The sequence below is a fragment of the Mobula hypostoma genome, chromosome 3 (assembly GCF_963921235.1).
Source record: "Mobula hypostoma chromosome 3, sMobHyp1.1, whole genome shotgun sequence".
In the NCBI taxonomy this organism is placed as follows: domain Eukaryota; kingdom Metazoa; phylum Chordata; class Chondrichthyes; order Myliobatiformes; family Myliobatidae; genus Mobula; species Mobula hypostoma.
Genome location: NC_086099.1, coordinates 150,345,120 through 150,370,914, shown reverse-complemented (window position 1 = coordinate 150,370,914; position 25,795 = coordinate 150,345,120). Strand labels below are relative to the sequence as shown.

The 25,795-nt window shown below is 40.1% G+C and overlaps 1 protein-coding gene across 1 annotated transcript in view; it reads right to left on the bottom strand.

The window, feature by feature from the left end:
- The window catches only part of nfx1 (nuclear transcription factor, X-box binding 1), a 94,724-nt gene that overhangs the window by 7,491 nt on the left and 61,438 nt on the right, over nucleotides 1–25,795 (bottom strand). Inside the window, exons 14-23 of the mRNA XM_063043852.1 lie at nucleotides 25,017–25,136; nucleotides 23,428–23,507; nucleotides 15,856–16,086; nucleotides 12,667–12,740; nucleotides 11,143–11,244; nucleotides 10,802–10,843; nucleotides 8,881–8,979; nucleotides 3,870–3,936; nucleotides 2,856–3,001; nucleotides 2,095–2,199 (exon numbers count right to left, since the gene is read on the bottom strand). Of these exons, the coding sequence (XP_062899922.1) occupies nucleotides 2,095–2,199; nucleotides 2,856–3,001; nucleotides 3,870–3,936; nucleotides 8,881–8,979; nucleotides 10,802–10,843; nucleotides 11,143–11,244; nucleotides 12,667–12,740; nucleotides 15,856–16,086; nucleotides 23,428–23,507; nucleotides 25,017–25,136 (1,066 nt within the window). The remainder of the gene's footprint in view (nucleotides 1–2,094; nucleotides 2,200–2,855; nucleotides 3,002–3,869; nucleotides 3,937–8,880; nucleotides 8,980–10,801; nucleotides 10,844–11,142; nucleotides 11,245–12,666; nucleotides 12,741–15,855; nucleotides 16,087–23,427; nucleotides 23,508–25,016; nucleotides 25,137–25,795) is intronic.

The window sequence follows — 25,795 nt, the reverse complement described above, 5'->3', positions numbered from 1 at the left end:
CAGGCCATAGGATTCTATCCTATGAGAAGATGTGATCACAAGGAGTGATTTGCAAGATGACAGGAGTGCAAGATGGGAAGTTCTACTGGTGATTGGTGGTGAGAATTCAGCACCATAAGTAATGGTTACACCCAGCTTTTGGACACCACCAGTTCCAACGCATGTGCATATCTAGACTGGTTTAATTGTAATGGGTACTTTTTTCAGAAATTAGTGAACACACTTTCTTTATAATTGTATGTGGTGTATGATCTGTTATTTCTTGCCGAATGATAATTGTGTATGGGCAGTATTTACACAGCATTCACTCAAATTAGGGTTCTGTTAATCGAAACATCCAAACTTGCCTGTTTGGTTGAACCCAAATCATACTGACCCTAGATGTATATTAAGAAAGGTAGCCTTCTCACGTCTAAGTCCCATGGATGTTAGCACAGCCAGCTAACAAACCAAGTTTGCATGTGAGCTTGGTGAGGGTGTTACATTTGTGGGGACTTGTCCAGGATTTGCTGAATGCTGTGTAACTGCTCTTAAGAATTGAGTAAGGGTTTGTGTATTTAAGCCTGTGTTTAAACTGGTGTTGGGAAAGTGATTAAAGTACACAGGACATCATCATTGGTTGTTGGCGTTCTCTGCTTATGATAGTTAGCATGACTTTGAAGGGCAGGTCATGCCGGGCAGGTGAAGCAAAACAAATTGATTAAGGTAGAGTGGTATCTATGGATTTTACAAGTGCACTTTACAAGTTTCCCCATGGGAGGCTCGTCCAGAAAGTTATGAGAAACAGGATCCACAGAAACTTGGCGGTGTGGATTAAGAACTTGCTTGTCCAGAGCAGGCAGAGAAACTAGTGCACTGCACGGATCTATTCTGGGACACCTGCTCTGTGAGATCTTTATAAATTACTAAGATGAGGAAGTGAAGGGACGTTGATGGAACAAAGGTTGGAGGTGTTGGGGATAGTGTGGAAGGTTATCATGAGACGTGGACAGGATGTAGAGCAGGGCAGAAAAATGTCAGATGGAAAACAATCTGGGAAATTGAACTTGAAGGCAGAGTACAAGATTAATGGCAGATTCTTAGCAGTGTAGAGGAACAGAGGCATAGGTGGTGAAGGCAGTGAATGATGAGCTGGCCTTCATTAGTGGGGTGGGGGGGTGGAGATTGAAGATTGCTGCTTAAATTGATTGAAGAAAAGTTTAGGGGAGATGTTAGAGGTATTTATTTATTTATTTAAAACACAGACTGGTAAGTACCTGAAATGGACTGCAGAAGGTGGTGGTAGAGGCTGTTACTACCGGGACATTTAAGAGGCTCTTAGGCACGTAGATGTAAGAAAAATGGAGATGCTGTGTAGGAGGGAAGGGTTAGATTGATCATGGAGTAGGTTTATATAGGTTGGCACAACACTGTGGGCTGAAGGCCTGTACTGTTCGACGTTCAACGTCAATTCGCATTTTCAGCTTCCACTGTGATGAAAGGCAGCTACCTTTCCAATACTAGAATGCAGGAGTTTGCTTTGGTCCACTGAGTCCACCTTGGGTTTCCATTGACCAGTCTAGTAAATTCTATTTGTTTTGCTCTATCTCTGTAGCATTGCTCATTATTTTTCCTAGTTTTTCCAGTGCTTATCCACTTTCCCTTAGAAATTCATTCTCCATTTCCATCATCCCATAGACAGCAAGTTCCAGATTTAAAAAAAAGCTTTCCCTGCATTCTCTGTCTCTTGCCTATAACTTGAATCTGTGTCCCTAGCCCTTGTATAATGCTATGATTTGACTGAAGATAGGATCAGGTGAGAGTTCAACTAAACAGTTAAAACTGAAAGAATGTTGAACTTCGAGCTGCTGGCTGTAAACATGATGGCATTGGCTTCTTTGGTATAGTGCTGGAAGGGACGTCTAGCCTACTTGGTTCATTGACGTCCTCTTTGGGATTCATACTTCATTTCAATTATGTTAATTTCAGAGGTTCCAAAGAAAGAATAGATTTTACATAATTACATTTTTCTTTAAGATTTAACTTGGTTTTGAGCACAAAAAATTTTATTGGTAAAATTACAGTTGGTAGATTACAACTGCACATGCTACTTACTTGGGAACCTGTTGCCTGTAGTGGGCAATTGGCGGTGGTGGTCTTGTTACCATCTCTCGCTCTATCACAGTAGTCAGTGAAACATTTGGACATATCGATTTTCCTCTGGGAATAAGAATAATCTATTGAAATCATTCAAACAATGAAAGAAAGAAAAACTGCAAAAGTTTGGATCAGATAACTATGACTCGGGGGTCATAGTGTAAATGAATAAAATTAATTGAACTACTACAATTTCATATCATGTGGCAGTTTTCAGCACATTATCAACTAAAAAACTAAAATTTAATGGTGATAAATTACTGCCTACAAATTAAATGCGTTTAGGAAATGTAGTTTTAAAATATGAAGTCTTCCTTTCTAACTGCTTTACTTTTTCAACAAGTATCTTCAAGCACTGTAGATAGGAAACTTGATAATTCATTGCTGTCAGGTGACTTATGCATCCAATTTCTACTGTTGTTGTGGTATGTACTTCAACCCTTTACCTTCATTTCCCATTTTGAACTATCTTCCTGAAGGCTCTTAATTAAATCATTACTTACTTCTAAAATTAAGTCAGTTTTCAGTTGCGGGCTCAACCTCAACAGTGACTGATAAAATCTTTAGATATCATATAAAGTAATCTGGATTTGTTCTCCTAAAGGAAACCTAAATAACTTTCCTACTGAGTCAAATTTCTCCCTCTATATCACACACATGAACAGCAGAACACTCCCCCCCCCCCCGCCAAAAGTCCATAATAGCTTCCTCATACTTACTTCACAGCAGTGATAACAACATTGCGCTTGGGCTCACTATCATAGCTGACACTTTCAACACCATAGACTTCAGCCAGCTCATGAATGATTCTGCGGTGGTCCCTGTTCATAGGGGGATAGCAACGACTTTTCTTCTGCTGCTTGCCCTTAAAGTTTTTTTTAAACAAAGGAAAATATTTAATATTGTCACAAAAATAATTCATGCTAAAGATGTTTATCTTTACTGGTATACTTTGACTTGGCAATCTTTTCAATTGGAGGGAAGAATGGAAATATTGCTGTAATCCTCAGACTAACAGGATTACAATTTTGCAGATTTTTAACTACCTGTCATACACTACAACTTAATTGAAAGGGTAGCAAAGCAACATATTATAATGTGATTCTATAGGATCCATAGGAAAAAGATGAGAGTATTATTCTATTTTCTCTTTCTCCAGCAAAACATTTAATATTCTCTTGAAACTTGCCTTGAATCCCTAAGAATAAACAGAAACTTAAAAGACCAGTTTCCCCCAAATACTTTTAGATGAAGCAACTCCCAGGCACTAAAGCAGAAGCTTAAACTAAAATGGGAGTTTAGCACATCTGCTTGATGATGATCTGATGAAGGATCTCAGCCCAAAATGTCCACTGTTTTTTCTCCTCCATAGATGCTGTCTGATTTGCTGAGTTCCTCCAGCATTTTTGTATCTATTAAATAAATAATACTGCATTGCGGCAGAAATCATACAAAAGACTAATGTTATTTCCACTCCTTTTCAACCATCATCTGCCATTTAGATGGACCTAACTAATCCAATTATGACTAAAATATACCACCGTCCTGCTGAGTGAAAATTTCCAAAAGAGCAGTGGTCAATATTGAATAACACAGGTAATGTTTTCTTGTTTTGTGTAGCTTTGTCCCAGACAATCACTTTATTCTATCTGCCTTTCTGCATTGAGCATTCAGGCAAGATAAATGTGTGAGTATTTTAATAATAAAGGCAATTTATTAGTCGGTGAACTAACCTTATTGACAGCTTCTACCAGAGCCTTAATTTCTTCTTCCACTTCAGTCACAAACTTTAAATCTTTCCTACAGTCATAAAGAAAATACATAACTTAAGCACACATTAATAAACATATTAATCCATATACTTAAAGACCTAATAGTTAAGTGCACCATGTATATAATTAAATAGCTTTTAATGAACAAAACCAGGTTTATGCCTTCCATTGCTCATGGACTGTTTTTTCATATAGCTATTCACCATCTCATATTAATCTATCAGAAAGTTGTACCCATCCATATTTCAACACAAACACAAAGCAATTACATCAATCCTAGTTATTCACAATTTATAGCATTTTCCCAAATCATTCAACACAGTACAGAATAAGAAAACTGTCTGAGCTCTCTACTCAGAAGACAATAATTTTTTAAAATCTTTTCTATTTTATTGAAGAAATCAGTTAAGAAACAATGTTGAAAGACCCATTTCAATTGTGGAATGTCTATTTGGTGCTATTTATATATATAAAAAAATTATTGGTAATAGCACTAAATAGACATCTCACAATAACATGAGCAGATTCAATTACAGTGTCTCGTAAAAATATTCAGCCCCAACCCTTTGATAACATAAATGAGTATTACAAACAGGGAACTTGATCAATTTAATTGAGAATCTTAATTTATGAATCACGTAATTTTTTAAAATTCATAATGGAATCCAAAAAACAGGGATACAGGGTCAAGATGGCGCCTGTGTACAACACTCCTTCCGTCAAAATCTTCTGCATAGATCATTCACTTCTTTTAAGTCTTTTATGTTTGTGTTTCATCTTGAATATGACTCTGGAACAGCTGGAGCCTATAATTTGCAATTTGGAGATCGTCTGGGTGTTTCAGCACTCTGCAGACTGAGAGGATTCCAGGAGACAGAGGCAGCATGCGTGAACCTTATGCCGATGTTCGACTCAATTTCACTGATTAGAGCTTTCAGCGTTCTCAGACTAAAGCGACAAGGAAGATTGAGACATAGAGGTGAATGCATAAGGTGAGCGCAGGCTGCCTGCCTTTTGAACGTTGGTGAGATCGCTCTGCTATGGAGAGGGAGACTGCCTTTAATCACTCGGGTATCACTCTACTGTGGAGAGGGAAGACTACCTTTTGATTGCTGCTTGGATCACTCTGCTACACAGACGGAAAGACCTGCAGTTGTGCCCGGAAAATGTTACCCATGTTTTCTGCGTTTTGGATGTAGACTTGGTCTATAAACATTTTTTAAATCATTTTTTTAACCTTGTGTGCAGGGGAGGAGGATTTGGGGTTCGATGAGCCTATTCTGTTTTTGTTCGTTTTTTGTGTGGGGAGGAGGTATTTGGGGATTGATGATCATCCTGCTGTTCTTTTCTTTCTTGGTTTCTTGGCTACCTGGAGAAGAAGAGTTTCAGAGTTGTATACTTTGATAATAAATGAACCTTTAAACCTGTTTTGAAGCTTTGAAAATTGTAAAGCATGAAAAACTAAAAATTCAAAAGCAGAAATGTCAGCAATTCAAAAGTATTCATCTCCCTTAGCTCGGTACTTAGTTGATCCACCTCTCACAGCTATTGTTGCCAGAAGACATTTTGGATTTGTCTCTGTTAGCCTTACACAATTTGATGGAGGAAGATTTCCTCATTTTTCCTTGCAATATTGCTCGAGATGCAGCAGGATAGTTGTGGAGCAGCAGTAGACAGCAATCTTGAGGTCTTGCCAGAGATGTTAATGGCAGAATTCTGACTGGGCGACTCAAGAGCAATTTTCTTCATTTGAAGCCATTCCATGGGTGCTCTGGTATTGTGTTTTAGGTTGTTGTCCTGCTGAAAGGCAAGTTTCCTCCCAATTTAAACTTTCTGGCAGAGGCTAGCTGGCTTTAATCCAGGATCTCTCTGTATTTAGCAGCATTCTTCTTCCCATCAATCCTGACCAGATTTCCAGTTCCTGTTGCTAAAAAGCATTAAAATAGCATAATGCTATGTCCACCATACTTTACAGTAGGGATAGTGTTTCCTGGCTGATGTGCAGTATTAAATTCACGTCACATGTACTACTTAGCATGGAGACCAAAATGTTCCACTTTAGTCTCATCCAACCACAAAACCTTCTTCCACATCTTTATAGTATCTTCTAAGTGACACTTTGCAAGGTCTTTACGGGCAAGGATATGCTCTTTTTTTTTAAAAAGCCAGGGCTTCTTCCTTACCACTCTTCCATAAATACCCTTTAAAGCGATTATGGAGTCATGAACTTCATTTCAGTTGCAGCTACTGACTTATATAGCTCACTCAAAGTGTCATTCTTCTCCAGCGACTAAGTTTAGAGAGGTGGCCTGACTGAGGCAGTGTGGCTGGAGTTTCATATTTTTCCCCACTTTGAGATGGTCATTAGGTTAGATTAGAATCAACTTTATTGTCATTGTGCCGAGTGCAGATACAAAACCAATGAAATGCAGTTAGCATATGATCAGAAATGCAAAGAATAGTGTTATTTACAAAATAACTGCGAATAAAAAGTAAGTGCTACAGCACACAAATATAAAAGTACTGAGACAGTACAATATGGGTGCAATAGTGCTTCGCGCTGTGATGTGAGGTTAGGAAGGGTCACAGCCTCAGGGAAGAAGCTCTTCCGTGCTGCTGGTGAGGGAGCACAGGCTCCAGTAGCGCCTACCAGATGGGAGGAGATTAAAAAGTCCATAGTTAGGGTGAGATGCATCCCTGATAATGCTTTTCACCCTGCCCAGGCAGCATTTATGGTAGATGTTCTCAATGGTGGGCAATTGGGTGCCGATAATCCGCTGGGCAGTTTTCACCAGACACTGGAGTGCTTTGTGGTCTGATATAGGACAATTGCCATACCACACTGAGATGCAGTTGGTGAGTATGCTCTCAAAGGTACAGCGGTAAAAGTCCATCAGTATTCTGGGACAGAGGTGAGCTTTCTTCATGCAACACACATCAAAGTTGCTGGTGAACGCAGCAGGCCAGGCAGCATCTCTAGGAAGAGGTACAGTCGATGTTTCAGGCCGAGACCCTTCGTCAGGACTAACTGAAGGAAGAGTTAGTAAGAGATTTAAAAATGGGAGGGGGAGGGGGAGATCCAAAATGATAGAAGACAGGAGGGGGAGGGATGGAGCCGAGAGCTGGACAGGTGATTGGCAAAAGAGATATGAGAGGATCATGGGACAGGAGGCCCAGAGAGAAGGAAAAAGGGGGAGGGGGGGAAAACCCAGAGGATGGGCAAAGGGTATAGTCAGAGGGACAGAGGGAGAAAAAGGAGAGTGAGAGAAAGAATGTGTGTATATAAATAAATAACGGATGGGGTATGAGGGGGAGGTGGGGCATTAGCGGAAGTTAGAGAAGTCAATGTTCATGCCATCAGGTTGGAGGCTACCCAGACGGAATATAAGGTGTTGTTCCTCCAACCTGAGTGTGGCTTCATCTTTACAGTAGAGGAGGCCATGGATAGACATATCAGAATGGGAATGGGATGTGGAATTAAAATGTGTGGCCACTGGGAGATCCTGCTTTCTCTGGCGGACAGAGCTAGTGCTGGAAATAAAGGCACTATTGCGCCTTTTTGACCAGGATGGAGGAGTTCAGGGACCAGGTGAGATCCTTGGAAATGTGGACACCAAGGAATTTGAAGCTTGATACACGCTCCACTACAGCTCTGTTGATGTAGATGGGGACTTGAATGTGGCTCCTAGCATGCCTGAAGTCTACAATGATCTCCTTGGTCTTCTGGGCGTTAAGGGCCAGGTTGTTGTCGGCACACTATGCAGCCAGGTGCTGGATCTCGTCCCTGTAGGCCGTCTCGTCATCCCCTCTGATCAGGCCAACCACTGTGGTGTCATCTGCGAACTTGATTATGGAGTTAGAACCATGTACAGGAACGCAGTCATAGGTGAAAAGGGAGTACAGAAGAGGGCTCAGCACACAGCCTTGAGGCACGCTGGTGTTCAGAGTAAGAGTGGAGGAGGAGAGGTTGTCTAACTTAACTGATTGGGGTCTGTTAATCAGGAAGTCCAAGGTCCAATTGCAGAGGGATGAGCTAATACCAAGCTGGCAAAGTTTGGCAATCAGCTTGGAGGGGATCACAGTACTGAATGCCGAACTAAAGTCAATGAACCCTTCCCCAGATTTGTGCTTCACTACCATTTCCCTGACTTGCCTTGAATGCTCCTTTGTCTTCATTTTGGTTTGGTCTATGTTGGACCTTATAGAGAGGGAGGAATTTATTCAGGTGATCCCCCAACTTTCTATATCAACAAAACAGGTGAGTTCGTATAATATATGGCATTGCACCTGAGGAAATTTAGTGTAATTACAAATGGAAGAATACTTATCCAGTCTTAAAATTTTGGTCTTTAACTTTTAATGATTTGTTGACAGGTTTTGAAATTTTTCTTTCGATTTGACATGATGCAGAATACTTTGTAGATCAGCTCAAAATCCTACTTCAATACATTTTAAATTTATAAAATGAGACAGCAAAATGGGAAAATTGCTGTAGGGGGCTGAATACTTTTTCAAGGCACTGTATATGCATACCAATACTAGGCGTTGTTGTCAATGGCGAGAAATGTTCTCATTTCCCAATACAAAGGGGAAAGTCACATTGTTTTAAAAAGATACAAGGAAAAAAAGATGGAAATCCAATACAAAACAGATTGTTTTGTTTACACCTATCAGATTCACAATAATTTAAAGTCAAATAGTTTTAAGAGGTTGTTCAGAATTCTGCAAGTGGTTTCACAAAGACTTTACACTGGCAACTTGTGAAAAGAACAGATTAAAGTCAGTATTTTCTTCCATTCCGAGCTATGTTAGAGATTTAGCTAAGAACATTGTTTAACTTACCAATAATCATAGACACATGAACCCATTTGTTTTATAGTCAGGATATTACACATCCAAGTATAGTTCTACCATTGGTTCTTGCATATCTATACTTCATTTCAATGCAGATAATCAATTTGATTTTGCTTACTTTGCATCTTCCTTCAGACTGTCACTGTACTTGGATCCTAAACTGCGAGTGTGAAATGGGTCTGAGGCAGGGTTAATATTTAAAGCATCTGCTATCCGTCTGTTAAAAAGATGAATGTTAGACATAGTAATGCACAGCAATAACGAGGAATTTAAAAGATTATATGGTAACAAGCAAGCAACTGACATATCCGAAACACCAACCGCTCGAATCTTGTTCTGCTCGAAATCCTGGTTCAATGGGGCCACATAATAACTGGTGTCAATTACAACCCTGTGACTGCAACCTTACCTCACATTCACAAATCTGATTAGTTACCGTCCACAAATACAAGCATATACTGCTGAGGTAGTTAAGTACTGTCAAAGGTGCAATAGTGTAGTTGAGTTGTCACTAGAGGTATCCACTTACACTATCCCATTTTATTCACTCACCTGCACACTGGGGCAACCACCAACAGTCACCGTAACCTACCAAGTCACACATCTTTGGATGAAAGGGAAAACTGAAGCACGCAGAGGAAACCGATACAGTAAAGTAAGAATGTGCAATGGACATCAGGATTGAGCCTTGGTCACTAGAGCTGTGAAGTGCTGAGCCACCAGGCACTCTCAAAGAGTGTTTTCCCCCCTATACACTGCTACTTGCTGTATTACACTGTGCATATTAACTACAGTTACAAACCAAGTACACTTCAAAAGTACTTTGTTGGTTATGAAGAATTTTGTGATATTATGGTAAGATTGCTACAGATTAAGGTAGCCACTTGATAGAATCTGGCAAGAACTGAGATAATGGGGATACAAGATTTGAATGGGTTTCAGTAATAGCAGTGGAGTTATAAAAGATGATATCAATGAAGGGTGGAAGAAGGCGATGAGGACAGCAATGGGACAGTTAAAACTGAATATGACAAAGGCCTGGATGAAGTGCCTTCAGCCAACAGGGCAGAGACAATAAAAGGCAATGCTAAGGGGTGAAAGGTCCTTGAGATGAAGAGGATATAGGGTTCGTATCAAGGTGGGAACAAAACAGGACTGCAGCAGTAAGCAGTCAACTACGGTACCAGGGAGGGTAAAGAAATAGTCAGAATATGGTGGCCAAGGCTTTCTGACAATGTAATTGTAGCTTAACCATGACTGAACAATGGATATGCAACTAAATTAATAGTATATCACTGAGTATTAATAATTGTGTACTTGTACTAATAATTTCCAAATTATGACTAGACTTGGGGAAAGGGGGAAGAAAGCCATGAAAGGAGAGCATTTCTTTCTTGAATTCTTTTCCCCTTCAATAGATAAAATTAATAAAAGGACAAGAAAAGACTTTCTCCACAAGGTTGGTTTCTGTGATATTTCAATCTGGTCAGCCTGATGTCTGACACAGGCCATTTTTGATTCCACTAACTTTTTTTTTTGCAAGCTATTTTTCTTAAAGTTCATGACCCTTAAGCATTCCATTACTTTCAATTTCCAAAATTAAAGCTACTAATCACAAAGTGAAGTTTCTGCCCTCTCACTCTAAAGGCATTAAAAACTATTATTTGAGTATTGGATGTATGTTATCCTTCCAATAATTTAAGTACTTCAGTGATATCTCTTTAATCTTTGTTCTTCTGAAATTTTTCATGCTCGGTTTTTGAATACCAGTTCCTCTACTATTTCCTGAACCATCTGCACTTCTTGCTCTTTCCTGGTAAACTTACTATTGTAACAGGGGAATTTTGTTCTGATAGTTTACACATTTTCAGCCTGTAACATGACTTCATCAGTCTTAAACAGATTTCTTATTTGTCCAGAAGTATTAGCACATACACAACAGCCTGTAACATGACTTCATCAGTCTTAAACAGATTTCTTATTTGTCCAGAAGTATCAGCACATACACAAGTCCGAATTCACAATGTTTCACAACACACCTGTTTCTTTCCAGTGTTGCACATTCTTGATCGCATTCTAGTCTGCACGGAAAAGCAAGTTAGTTACTGGGTAGCCATCCTGACCATTGCACTACATTTCAAAAACTCAACGAGTTTTCAAAGTGTACTTAATTCAAGGCAATAGATTTTACTATAATTAAAGAGAACTAAACATATTAAACATTGAATACAATAATGCATCTTCTTCATTCTGATAATATAGTCCAATAAATCAGCAACGTATTTTGTAGTCTAAGTTTTTTCAACTTATATTTTCAGACTGGTAAATTACTATTACTGTCCCTTATGGCTACTGTACTGACTATTCAAGAATGGCTTACCTGGTTTGTTTAATTTCTTTCTTAGAAATGAGCCGACTGATTTCCACAGAGTCTCCAAGCTGTATGTCAGAGAGTTTACTAGCCATGGAAATAGCAGTTATCCTATAAAGAGATCAAACAAAGAACAGAATATAAAACTAGGTAACTTGATAGCACTTTATGTCGGGACAGCACAGAGGTACATGGGTAGAGGTGCCGCATCACAGCTCCCATGAGCCAGGTTCAATCAGAGTCTCCGGTACTGTACGTGTAGAATTTGTACGTTCTCCCTGTGGCTCTGCCCAGGGTCCTCACACATCTCAGTCAATTAACTGGCCACTCAATGGGATAGGTGAATGGTAGAATGTGGGACATGGAGAACAGAGTAGGGTGAACATAAAAAGGCAGTTGATGGCTGGTATGGACTCAGTGGGCCAAATGGCCCATTTTTATGTTGTATGACTCTAGGCTATTCTCACAAGCTACAAAGGAAAAATCCACTTCGGGAACTTCATGTGCTGAAATACTGTATCACCATCAACACCTGATATTATAAGGGTTTACAAGAGAAGATTATTTGGAACTTTTTCACCGTTTATCTGCCTACTATCACCCCAATGGTCAAGGACATAATAGATCACGCGAAACTGAGCCCAGACTTAGCCACCAAGTTCCATCGGAGAGTCAAACTTATTGGATGACAAACAGCTTAATACCTAATCTGAATATCAGGTTATCAAGATTACAGTTAAGAGCTGAAATGATTCTCAACTTCCATGGAAAATGTTAGCACTGATCCCAAGATGAAGGGTTTAAATTATTTTACTAGCATCCTTTAAATGGAGATTTGATCTTTTGGCTCTGTCGTGTCTCTGCATGATACATTTGTGGAGATGCAGCCATCTTTCATCCAGAGGAATCTATCTGGCTTCATGAGTTCTGGAATTCTCGGTTTCTGAAAAGACTTGTGTTGGAAAAATTTCTTTCAACTTGATGCAGAAAAATATGCTGTAGACATTGAAGTGGAAGTCTGTATCTTTCTGGCAGCTATGCATATTCATGTTTATGTATATCCATACAGAAATACACCAAGTATGCAGTTTTGTTACTGGTCTAAGAATCAGCTTGTTATGCTTCCATGTCTACTTTTAATAAGGCAAAGTTGGCACCTGCCCTTCTAATGTGCGTTCTTCAATCTTCATCAAGAGATATACCATGCATTCAAGATAACAAAATGTATTAACTGTTACAGATTGTAAAGTCTGATCGTGGACAAATTCACTACACTTTGGCTCATTGCAAGGGAGAACATGGCAAGGTTAGGGAAAAGATGATCCATATGTCATTGAAGATTATGTTCTAACTGGGAAACTTGTGAAAAATCAGTAGCTAGAGGTATAATTTCACAAACTAAAATGGCCAGTTCTGGGGAAAAAAAACTGAAAGGCTTCCTTCACACTCCCAACCCAACAAAATTGTCAGTTATACAACAATTAATTTAGCTTTACGTTTCATGTAGAATTTCACTCTAGAAGTAATACAAACCTTTGGTAATTACTGGAAGCTTCACTGCAAATCATTATCTCTTTCCTGCGTTGACAACTGCAATATAATGTTACCTGCAACAAAACAGTTGTAATTAATAACAATGAATTTAAAAATCATAATCATTTTAAGTGTTAAGCTAGATTTCAGTCATACTATTTCCCCATATTTGAAACACTAAAGGTCTGACTATATAATGTAATCATTTTACTCAACTTAGTTTATGAAACTTCATTACACTAAATTATACTGCTTAAAAATGATAAAGTTCCAGGATCTGCATATGCTTCAGGTGACCTTGAAAGAAGGTTGCAGTATGCAATACAGTGATACTCCAATAATCTGCTATACAACTAATTAGAAATCCCTATGGATCATAATCTAGTTCAAAAGGGTGGTGTTTTCCATGCTCCCTTTCCACACAAGTTTCTGCACTCCTTTTAAACTTTACTGGTTCAGGGATTCATCTTTGGTTCTGAATGAAAATGCAACGGATGTCACTGACTTCATCTGGACTTGTGTGAACAATGGTGTGCCTTTGAAAACATACTAAATCTTCCCAACCAGAAGCCCTGGATAAACAGTCTGCTGAGAGTGCTAGAACTGTGGCATTCAAGATCAGCAATCCAGAATCAAACAAGTCCAGGTACAAACCATGGAAGGCCATCAAAAGACCATTACACATAGAAGCAGAACTAGGCATTCAGGCCATTGAGTCTATTACATTATTTCATCATGGCTGATTTAATATTCCTTTCAACATCATTCTTCTGCCTTCTCCCCATAACCTTTGGCACCCTGGATATCAACAACCTATCAACCTCTGCTTTAAATATACCCAAAGATGGCCTCCACAGCCACCTGCGGCAATGAATTCCACAGATTCACCACCCTCTGGCTAAAAAAAATGCCTCCTTATCTCTGTTCTAAAAGGACATCCCTCTATCTAGGATTTTCAATATTCAATAGGTTTCAATGCCATCCCCTTTCATTCTTCTAAACTCAACTACACACCAAAGCCATCAAACACTCCTCATAAGTTGACCCTTTCATTCCTAGGATCATTTTTGTGAACCTCCTCTGAATCCTTTCCAATGCCAGCATATGATTTCTTTGCTAAGGGGCCCCAAACTGCTCACAATACTCCCAAGTGCAGTTTTCCCAATGCTTTATAAAGCCTCAACATTACATACTTGCTTTTATATTCTAGTCCTCTTAAAACGAATGCTAACATTGCATTTGTCTTCCTTACTACTGACTTCACCTGCAAGTTAACCTTTAGGAAATCCTGCACGAGGACTCCCAAATCCCTTTGCACTTTAAATTTCTTAATTTTCTCCCCATTTAGAAAATAGCCTACACCTTTATTCCTTCTACAAAAGTACATGGCCATACACTTACCTACACTATATTCCATCTGCCTCTTATTTGTCCATTCTCCTAATCTATCTGAGTACTTCTACAGACTCCCTGCTTCCTCAACACTACCTGCCCCTCCAACCATTTTTGTAATGTCTGCAATCTTGGCCACAAAGCCATTATTTCCATCATCCAAGTAACTGACATCTAGTGTGAAAAGAAGTGGTCCCAACATCGACCCTGTGGAAAATCATTAGTCACTGGCAGCCAAGCAGAAAAGGTCCCACACTTTGCCTCCTGCCAGTCAGCTAATCCTCTATCCATGCTAGTATCATTCCTATAATACCCTGGGCTCCTATCTTGTTTAGCAGCCTCATGTGCAGCATCTTGTCAAAGGCCATCATAAGAGCAAAAGGGCAATTCCGAGAGAAGCTAGAGACAAATGGATACATGACAGCTGTGGCACCGTTGGCATGCCACTACTTTCTATAAGGTGAAACTATAAGTACAAATGGCAGTGATGCTTTTCTCTCTAACGAGCTTAATGCCGTCATAGCACGCTTTAAAAAGAATAACACTACTCCTGTGCAAAAACCCCACAGCATCTGGCGACCTTGTGATCTCTGTCTCTGAGACTGATATTTAAATATCCTTTAGGAGGGTGAACACTCAAGACGTCAGAGTGTATCTGCTTTAACAGAGCAGGATCAGCTGCCTCAATGACAATTAACCACTAGCACTCATCTATCAGAATGAAGTGCTTCAAGAGGCTGATTATGACTACAATTAACTCCTGCCTGATCAATAACCTGGAGCTGCTTCAATTCGCCTACCACAACAGGTCTACAGCAGTTGCAATCTCACTGGCTCTCTAGTGAGGTTTTGGAGCACCAAGAATACCACAAGGCATACATCCAATGACTGTTATCGATTACATCTCAGCATTCCCCACCATCATTTGCTCAGTACTAATAATCAAGCTTCAAAACCTGGGCTTCTATACTTCCTCCTATAACTAGACTCTTGACCTCCTATTGAGAGATCAGTAAATCTCCTCCTCGCTGACTATCAAGGATGCATGCTTAGCCTGCTACTGTACCCTTCTGATATAATAGCAGATAACACTAAAACACCGAGTTATACATATAGTAGGATATTAATAGAAGTAATATCCAATAGACTGGAAAATCTGGCAGTTAGGCACCAAATTCCCAGGTGTGCCAGCATAGAAACAGGCTCTTCAATATAGGATATCTATGCCAACCATCATGCCAATTTGCACTAATCCCAATTACCAGCATTTACTCCATGTCCCTCTATGCTTTATTCATTCAAAGATCTGTCCAGGTGCCTCTTAAATGTTGCTGCTGTTCCTGCTTCCACCATCTCCTTTGACAAATTCCAGTTACCAACTATTCTGTGAGACAAATTTATTCTTCAGATTTCTTTAAACTTCCTCTCTTTCACTTTGAAACTTCTCCCTCTAGTTTTAAAATCTTACACTCTCCGCCCCCCACCAATACTTGAAGATGTTGAGAGAGACCTAACCTGCCTTGCAAAGAGATGTGCAGAGGTTCTACTTGTCTCCTGACTGAAATCTCTCTCAGACAGATATGAAAAGTTGTTTAATCAGTTACATATTCATTTGTTCAATGACTGGTTTATGTACATTAGCTGCCACACTTACTTGCACAACAGAAGAGACTGTACTTCAAAATTTAACTCTCTGCCTTCAAGATTCCTTACAATCTCACCAGGTATTGTTCAAATACAACTTAATTTTCAAAAGACAGATTTTTTTAAAACAGTAACTGTGCAGTGCGACTGTACCTCTGCATGACATGGCACCTTCGGACATGGTGAACTTGGGTGGCATGGAGATGAGCATGGGTGATTACAATCAGGTCGGAGAATAGTACATGGCTGTTTACATTCCTCCTCAGCACCGCAGTCGCCTTTATGACAGATCTTCTTACATTTGTGCATTCCACAAGGCAAGAGTTTGTTACATGCAAGCCCACAGGAAATGCCAGAAAGGTGGCAAGGAATGTTGTTCCGCATCTGGAAATAAAATACTGTATTAAATCCATGTACCTTGAAATCCACAGATACAACACCTGCTCCATCATACACATACAAGTTCCAAACTCTCAATTTCATGAAATGAGCCCTTGGTGAACCTTTTATTTAGATTAAGAAATTAACATAGTTAGCAATGAATAGAATGGTGAGATTTATAGCTAAAAACTGTAAGTTATGGTTTTAAGTAAATCATAGCCAGAAGATACAGGCAAATTATACCTGCAATAAAAATAGCAACTCTGAAATCAATGGGCATCAAGGAGAAACCTTCCAGTGGTTGGAATCACACCTTGTACGAAGGAAGGTTGTTTTGATTGACGGAGTTATCACTGCACAAGTTTCTCTGGACTATGTCCTGAGCATAACTGCCTTCAGTGGCTTCACCAATGACCTTCCTTCCTTCACAAGGTCAGGAGTAGAGATATATGCTGATGATTATATAATGTTCATTTCAATTTGCAACTCCTCAGTAAATGACTGAAGTCATGCCTGCATGCAACAAGTCTAGACATCATTCACTCACGGGTTCATAAATGGAAAGTAATATTTATGCTACACAGAGTGTCAAATAATGACCATCTCCAGCAAAAGATTCCAAACACTACCCTTGATGCTCACTTACTGTGTCCCCTCTATTGATGTCCCAAGACCTTAAGACGAAGACAATTCAGTACCCAAAAACTTGTCAGAATTTGCTCTATTTCTTCCCTAACTTTTAAAAATTTTCAAGTTCATCCACTCTTCTGAATTCATTTATATTTATTTCTGGAATATCACTTGTATCTTCTGCAGTGAAGACTGATGCAAAATACTTGATTATGTAAGCTGCCTATTCCTTATTTTCCAATATTAATTCATCAAACTTTCATTCCACAGGACCAATAGGCATTTAAATCTCTTTAAACCTATCAATGGAAACTTTCACTTTTGAATTTCTGGTCATCTTTATCTCATGCTCATTTAGTATACCACATATCAGCCTGAAATCTTTTTGCATTTGTGATGTTGGAGACAAACTGTCAACGAACATCTTTTATAAACCTTCCAATTCCCACGGTTATCTTGACTATACCTCTTCCCACCGCATCTCCTGTAAAAATGCTATTCCTTTTCCTCAGTGTCCTTGCCTCTTCCGCATCTGTTCCCAGGATGTAGCTTTCCTTCCCAGGACATCAGAAACGTTCTCCTTCTTCAAAGAACAGGGTTTCCCTTCCTCCACTATTGAGACTGTTCTCACTGTTACGTGTCCACAGTTTCGTTTTCCTGGGAGTCCATAGTTTCGTTTACTATGGGTGTCACGTGTCCCCAGTTTCATTTTACTTTTGAGTCCACAGTTTCACTGCTGTAAGCATTACTTTATGACGTATGCTGACGGTATAAAAGAAATGTGGACATAAGTGCTGAGAAGGAGTCGAAGGAAAGAGAGAGAGAGTGAAGACTGCACTTTGAGCTATCTGGGAACAGCTCATGTTCGAGAAGTCTAATGCTTACTCATACCCAAAGGATTGGGTTAATCAGCGGCACACTGCGCATTGTGGAGACGTGTCTGTCCTTGGTATGATCCATGCGTGTGGATTTCATGACAGTCACTTTGTGAAATCGCCCTTCGTGGACTTCAGAACAGTACTCCTTGGCTGAGACCTTTGGTAACCATTTCTTTGTTCGCTAGCTGTGGAATCTTTGGAATTCATGATGATCGCCTCGTTGCTGCATTGTGAATCTATAAGTCTCTCCTCTCACCTATTTCGTGAATTACTGGGACTCTCTGAACTGCCACTTTACGACTGTGCTTGAGTAAGATTTGTTCTCCCTTCCTTTTCTATCCTGAAGAAAAGTCTCAGCCCAAAATGTCAACTGTTTATTTATTTCCATAGATGCTGCCTGACCTGCTGAGTTCCTCCAGCATTTTGTGTGAGTGTTGCTCCAGATTTCCAGCATCTGCAGAATCTCTTGTGATGTTCATCAATGCTTTGACATGAATCTAGGAGAAATATACTACCGTGTCTGCAGATGACACAAAGATAGCTGGTGATATGGCTTCTTCCCATTTCCTTTCCAGTCGTGATGAATGGTCTCAGCCCAAAACGTTGACTGTTTATTCATTTCCATAAATGTTGCCTCACTTGCTGAGTTCCTCCAGCATTTTGTGTGTGTTACTCTGGTGATGATGTGGATAGTGAGGAAAGCCAAGGCAGTAAAAAGATACAGATGTTAGGTAGAGCGATGGCAGGCAAACGTCACCCTACTGCGTGCAAATTGATGCATTCTGGTAAAACAAAGAGCTTTAGGATATGTACAGTAATTTGTAGAACACTAAGGAATATTGATGAACAGATGAACATTTGGATTGAAGTCCACAGTTCCCTGAAAATGGCAACACAGGTAGCTATGCACAGGTGAAGAATGCATATGGCATGCTCCAGTGGATGGCCAATGGGATCCCACCACCAAGCACATCTTTCCCTCTCCTCTGCTTTCTGCAGGGATCGCTCCCTACACAACTCTCTTGCCCATTCGTCCCTCCCCACTGATCTCCCTCCTGGCACTTGTCCTTCCAAGCAGAACAAGTGCTACACCACACCTGGCTCTACACCTCTTCCCTCACTACCATTCGAGGCCCCAACAGGTGAGGCGACATTTCACCCGCAAGTCTGTTGGGGTCATCAACAGTATCCGGTGCTCCTGGTGTGGCCTCCTGTATTACGGTGAAACCTGACGTAGGTTAGGAGACCACTTCACTGAGCACCTATGCTCCATCCACCAGGAAAAGCAGGATCTCCCAGTGGCCACCCATTTTAATTCTACTACCCATTCCGAAAGTCAGTCCATGGCCTCTTCTACTACTGCGACGAGGCCACACTCAGGTTAGAGGAGCAATATCTTATATTCCATCTAGGTAGCCTCCAACCTGATGGCATGAACATCAATTTCTTGAACTTGCGGTAATGGCACCCCCTTCACCATTCCATTTTCCTCTCTCACCTTCTCTCTTTACCTGCCCATCAACTCCCCCTGGTGCCCCTCCCCTTCCCTTTCTTCCATAGCCTTCTGTCCTCTCCTATCAGATTCCCCCTTCTCCAGCCCTTTATCTCTTTCACCAATCGACTTCCCAGTTCTTTACTTCCCCTGATTTCACCTATCACCTACTGTTTTGTAATTCCTCCAATCCTCCCGCAGCTTCTTACTCTTTTTTTCTCCAGTCCTGATGATGGGTCAGCCCGAAATGTCAACTGTTTACTTTTCCATAGATACTGCCAGGCCTGCTGAGTTCCACCAGCATTTCTTGCATGTTGCTTAGATTTCTAGCATCTGCAGGTTTTCTCTTGTTTGTGAATCAATATTATAACAACATTTAGATAGGCACTTGAATAGGCAAGGCATAGAAGGATATGGGTCCAATGGAGTCATATGGCATTTTCAAAGATGGTTATGGTGGGCTGAAGGGCCCATTTTTTATAGTGTGACTCTATGACTATGACTTCTGGACCCACAAAACACAAGAAAATATATGGGGTTTATACAATTTATTTTAATAATTTACTTGCTTAAATTTAGTGAACCCTGTGGGGTTTAATCCTATTAAAGCAGAACTCCAGTCTCTTTGAGCTAAAGGCAATCAACTCTACTAACCTTCTTGATTATTCTTTTTTTATTTCCCTCCATTAGGATTTAATGACATATACTTGGACATGTGTATCGGTTTACACAGAACATAGAACAGTACAGGCCCTTTGGCCCACAATGTTCTGCCGACCCTTAAACCCTGCCTCCCATCTAACCCCCCACCTTAAATTCCTCCATATATCTGTCTGGTAGTCTCTTAAATTTCACTAGTGTATCTGCCTCCACCACTGACTCAGGCAGTGCATTCCACGCACCAACCACTCTCTGAGTAAAAACCTTCCTCTAATATCCCCCTTGAACTTCCCACCCCTTACCTTAAAGCCATGTCCTCTTGTATTGAGCAGTGGTGCCCTGGGGAAGAGGCGCTGGCTACCACTCTATCTATTCCTCTTAATATCTTGTATATCTCTATCATGTCTCCTCTCATCCTCCTTCTCTCCAGACAGTAAAGCCCTCGCTCCCTTAACCTCTGATCATAATCCATACTCTCTAAACCAGGCAGCATCCTGGTAAATCTCCTCTGTACCCTTTCCAATGCTTCCACATCCTTCATATAGTGAGGTGACCAGAACTGGACACAGTACTCCAAGTGTGGCCTAACCAGAGTTTTATAGAGCTGTACCATTACCCCGCGACTCTTAAACTCTATCCCTTGACTTATGAAAGCTAACACTCCATAAGCTTTTTTAACTACCTTATCTACCTGTGAGGCAACTTTCAGGGATCTGTGGACATGTACCCCCAGATCCCTCTGCTCCTCCACACTTCCAAATATCCTACCATTTATTTTGTACTCTGCCTTGGAGTTTGTCCTTCCAAAGTGTACCACCTCACACTTCTCCAGGTTGAACTCCATCTGCCACTTCTCAGCCCACTTTTGCATCTTATCAATGTCTCTCTGCAATCTTCGACAATCCTCTACACTATCCACACCACCACCAACCTTTGTGTCGTCTGCAAACTTGCCAACCCACCCTTCTACCCCCACATCCAGGTCGTCAATAAAAATCACGCTAAGCAGAGGTCCCAGAACTGATCCTTGTGGGACACCACTAGTCACAATCCTCCAATCCGAATGTATTCCCTCCACCATGACCCTCTGCTTTCTGCCGACAAGCCAATTCTGAATCCACCTGGCCAAACTTCCCTGGATCCCATGCCTTCTGACTTTCTGAATAAGCCTACCATGTGGAACCTTGTCAAATTTTGTTTCTCTACACCTCCTAATCTTTCCATTAAGGAAATATTTTGACTTGTAGTTCTTGTACAGGAAGTAGATAGCATCACACTTCTACATATTTAATTTCATTTGTCTAAATTTTCCCCAATCACTTAAGTTGTTCTAATCCCTTTGTAAGCTGTTACCCCATTTACACAATTTACTGCATGCCACTTGTTGCCATATACATTACACTTTAATCTAGATCACTAATGTACATGTTGTGATGAAACATTCAGGCCTTGGTTGAGATCCGAGGGGAATACAACTTGTCACAATCTGCCATTAAGAGTTGATTCCTTTCATCCTTTACCTCTGTTTACTTCTTTCCAAACCAATTATCAACCCGTGGCACCTGATGGTCATTACATTAACCAGTTGCCTGTACTTTTAATTTACCTATAACAATCACTTTTACAAAAGTTCAATATCCTTGGACACATTCCTTATAAATTCAAACTAAAAACAGGATGTTGGAGGAACTCAGCAGGTCAAACAGCATTTGGGGAGTCAATATGTGCAAGCTGATAATTTATGTTGAGACTGCATCAGGGCTGAGAGGGAAGATTGCAAGTATAAGGCTGTATGAGTGCAGGTGGGATAAAACCTGGTGATAGGTGGAACCAGATGAGGAGGGGTTGATGGGCAGATGAAGCCAGGACTGGTGGGGTGGGGGGGAGGGAGCTGGGTTGAACGGAGGATGGTAGGTGATGCTGCCTGATCTATTCTTCCAGCATCTGGAGTATCTTTCATCTTTAGAAATTCAATCAATGTCCAGCACATTAGTGACATTCTTAAAACTAGTCATCATTTATCACAAATTTAAGATGAAATTAAAAAGAAAGCTAGACTAACACAGCAGATTAGAAGTAGCTATTGAGAGAGAAAGTTAATATTTCAAGCTGATGAGCTTTCAAACTTAAATATGAACTCTCTCTATAGATACTACCCGAACTATTGACTATTTCCAGCAATTTATGTTTCATTTAAGATTTCCAGCCTCCACAGTTATTTTCTTTTTTGGCTTCTGAACAAATTCAGACCAATTTGAAGCTTTCAGGTATTGGTCAGCCCACATTTGGAGCATAGTGAACAGCTTTGGGCTGCTTAAGAAAAGATGTGCTGGTATTGGAGAGGATCCAGAGGAGGTTTACCAGAATGATCCCAGGAATGAAAGGATTAACATGTGAGATGTGTTTTTAATGGCTCTGGGCCTGTACTTGCTGCAGTTTGGAAGAACAGGGCGGGGGGGGGGGTGTGGTGGGTCTCACTGAAACCTACCAAATATTGAAAGGCCTTGATAGAGTGGACAAGAAGAAGATGTCTTCAATCGTGGAAGAGTCTTGGAGCAAAAGGTACAACTTCAGAATACAAAATGAGAACAGAGATGAGAGGATGGTGAATCAGTGGAATTCACTGGCGCAGACAACTGTGGGGACCAAGTCATTGGGTATATTTAAAGTAGCGGTTGATCGGTTCTTGTTTGTAAGGGCATCAAAGGTTACAGGGAAAATGGCAGTAGAATGGAGTTGAGAGGGAAAATAAATCAGCTGTTTTCAAATGGTGGAGGACTCAATGGTCTGAATGGCCCAATTCTGCTCCTATGTCTTATAATTTCTTATCTGCACATTCTAGTCACTCTTTCTTCCATGGCAGAAACTATCATTCCATTCAATATTATTGAATTGATAGGACCTGTTTCTCCGTTTCTTAAATCATGGAATAGTATTTGTAATTTCCTATGTAATACATACAAATTCTGAATCTTAAGCACAGCCAGGAGTCCACTATGAATATCAAGTACTCAGTTATACTAAACCCATGTTTTACTCTGCCTATAGATACCTTAAGATCCCCAAGATTCTACCCCTCATCTATACACTATGAGCAATTTACAGTAGCCAATTAATCCACCAAGTCACAGTCCGTTGGGGCATGGAAAGAAGTCAGAGCACAGACATAGTCACAGGGAGAATATGCAGACTTGACACAGACAATACTAGAGGTCAGAAAAAACCTGGATCTTTGTAACCCTTGAGTTAGTACCACAAAGGTTTCAGTTTAATATTTCTTGTACAAGACCCTTTTCGAAATAAATTTTTTTGTTATACTTCAATCTATTAGTTTTCCAATTTTCTTTACATCCATGTAAAGTTCATTGCTACTATCAGGGAGGAGGCAAGGGACATAGTCGACAAATCAGAAACAGCTTCTTGCCCTCTGCCGTCATATAATTACTGTAATTTACAGTTATGTATTGCAATGAATTACTGCCGCATAACAAGAAATTTCATGACACAGGCCAATGATATTCAACCTGACTGATTCCGAAGTTACCAGGCACTAATCGTTCAGCAGGAGTCACCAAAGCTACAGTCACACAAGAAATGGGTATTCAGCAGATTTCTTCCAAATGCCTGGTATGTCTTGAAGTTTCAAATCTTATAACAAGTCACGCTTTCTTTAGATGCACTTACCTCATGTTTCCCCATACACCATTTTTGAGTGAGATAGGTACAAGGTGGACATTTCTCTTCACTGTGGCAATTGTGGAACACTGCCAAATGCAAAAAGGAAATGTACATGTAGGAGTCTAAAGTGTTTTGCACTGTAAAAGACATTTCACAATCTAAATTAAAAGCATGTGAATTTACTAAAGTAAGCTTACAATGGTAGAAAAAAATCATGAAAATATGACACTTAACATTTAATTTACAAGATCTTAAGATATAGGAGCAGAATTAGGCCAGATGGCCCATCTAGTCATTTACACCATTCAATTATGGTTGATTTATTTTTTCAACACCATTCTTCTGCCTTCCACCTCTAACTCTTAACTCACATGCCTATCTAGAAACTGTCAATCCCTGCTTGAAATAGAAAATGCAGCCTTCTCCTGGAAGCAGGCTGCGTACATCTGTACTTGCTCCCACTTGCTTGTTGGCCAGATGACATATTTTGCAGTGTATCCCCCACAGTGTTGAGTTTTATCTTTCAGAAACATTCCTTTACCCTCCTGCAGCATTAACAACCTTCTTTTGTTTCCTTTTCAGTCCTGACAAAGGTTTCTTGTCCTGAAAAATTAACTCTTTCTTTCCCACAGATGTGGCCTGATCTACGAAGAATTTCCAGCATTGTCTGTTTTTATTTTAGATTTCCAACATCTGACATTTTTTTATGACTTCCCCCTACTTAGGACTTAACTCCATCAGATAACAAGTTTTCTGCACCTACACCAACACTTGTTCATAACTCAATTTTACTGTTCCACATATAGTTTCTCATCTTCCTCCCAATCCTCTGTAGCATTCTTCAGAGCGAATCTAACCTTATCAATTACAACCTCAGCTTTTTAAGATACCATGTGCTGCCACCCAATTCTGGTGTTAACCTTTCACTGCTTAAATCACTTAAACTTGATTTCTAATCTTCAGTAAAATAAGCATGAATTTGAATGCTGTTTCTGACCACTGTTCTGAGAAAATAACTATAATGCTTCATTAACTTTTCAGTCTTTAGCCCCATCAATGGATTCATCCTCCAACATTCATTCTCGACACTGCCCTCTTTTGGTTTAAGGCTTAACAGCCCAAATACACCAGCATTTCTGCAATCCCCCAATAAATCAGAAATTAATATGACTTAGCAATGATTTGCAAAAAAACTCGCCATTCCTCCAAGCTGTTTTTCACAAGCTCTTCATCCACTGTATTAAGGATATTTGTGTCTTTATTTTCCTTGGAATGAACATAACGTGCTTTTCAATGGAACCCCACAACATACCAAACACAGACTTTAACTCTGATCTCCGTCATCCCTTGGTAGGTCCTGATTTTTGTTAACCTCCCTGCTTCAGTGTTCCTCATTTATAAACTTTTTCACAATTCTGCACTACCTTCTCAAATCTCATGTTCCTGCCCCTATCCTCCCAATTCATGCTTATTTTACATTCACAATGTTCCTTATACCTTTATATATTTTTCAATTGTACATTGTGCTAACTGTTACACTGACAATAACAAAATGTTAGTAAGTTAATGGACAGCTTGAAGTTATTCTTCCTTACCAGGATGATCACAGTCGTGTTCTCTGGTGCAGGGGTTTTTACACTCAGGAGGTCTGGTGCCACATGGTACTGGAGGGTAGATTACTGATGCTCCACAATGACATGTCAGTTCATCAAAACCTAAATAGAAAATATTCAAATAACTGTGGAAGAGGTACCTGACAAAAGCTTGCAATGTCAAAAGGTGGAATCATACACTGTTTAGACAGATGAGAGCTGGTAAGGAAATAAAAGAATTCCCAACAGATTTTTTAAAAATATGAGCAACTTGCTGTAGGATTTCCTACCAGCAGAGACAGCATGAAACTATTTAACGTTTAACCACCGAATTGCTCATCCACTTGAGCACAAGAAAATTACAGAACAGCTTGGGGGGGTGGGAGGGGGGGTAATGTGGATATTCCAGGTGAGTGGCATGCAGTGGATTTTGAAAACATCTTACCAAGATACTCTAGGTATAGTGGATTCCAGTTAATTGGCCCATTGGTTAATTTAGGCAGCTGCTTATTTGGGACAATTAAAGAACAAAAACTAATCAAGAAAATATCCAGGATTCCTTTTGTTTATCTGGGATGATGTGCCATTTAATTGGAACAGGAGACTGTTGAACAGTTTCTAACTAGCATAGGTCAAGTGCATTTGTGAGGCCGCTAGACACTATACAGTGCTGAAAGCAGAGAGTTTTAAAAACAGCGTCAGTTGTGTGCTTGTATTACATTATCCATTTGGGCCAACTAACACTGATAACTTCCCTTTTTATTGTGACTTTAAAAATTAAG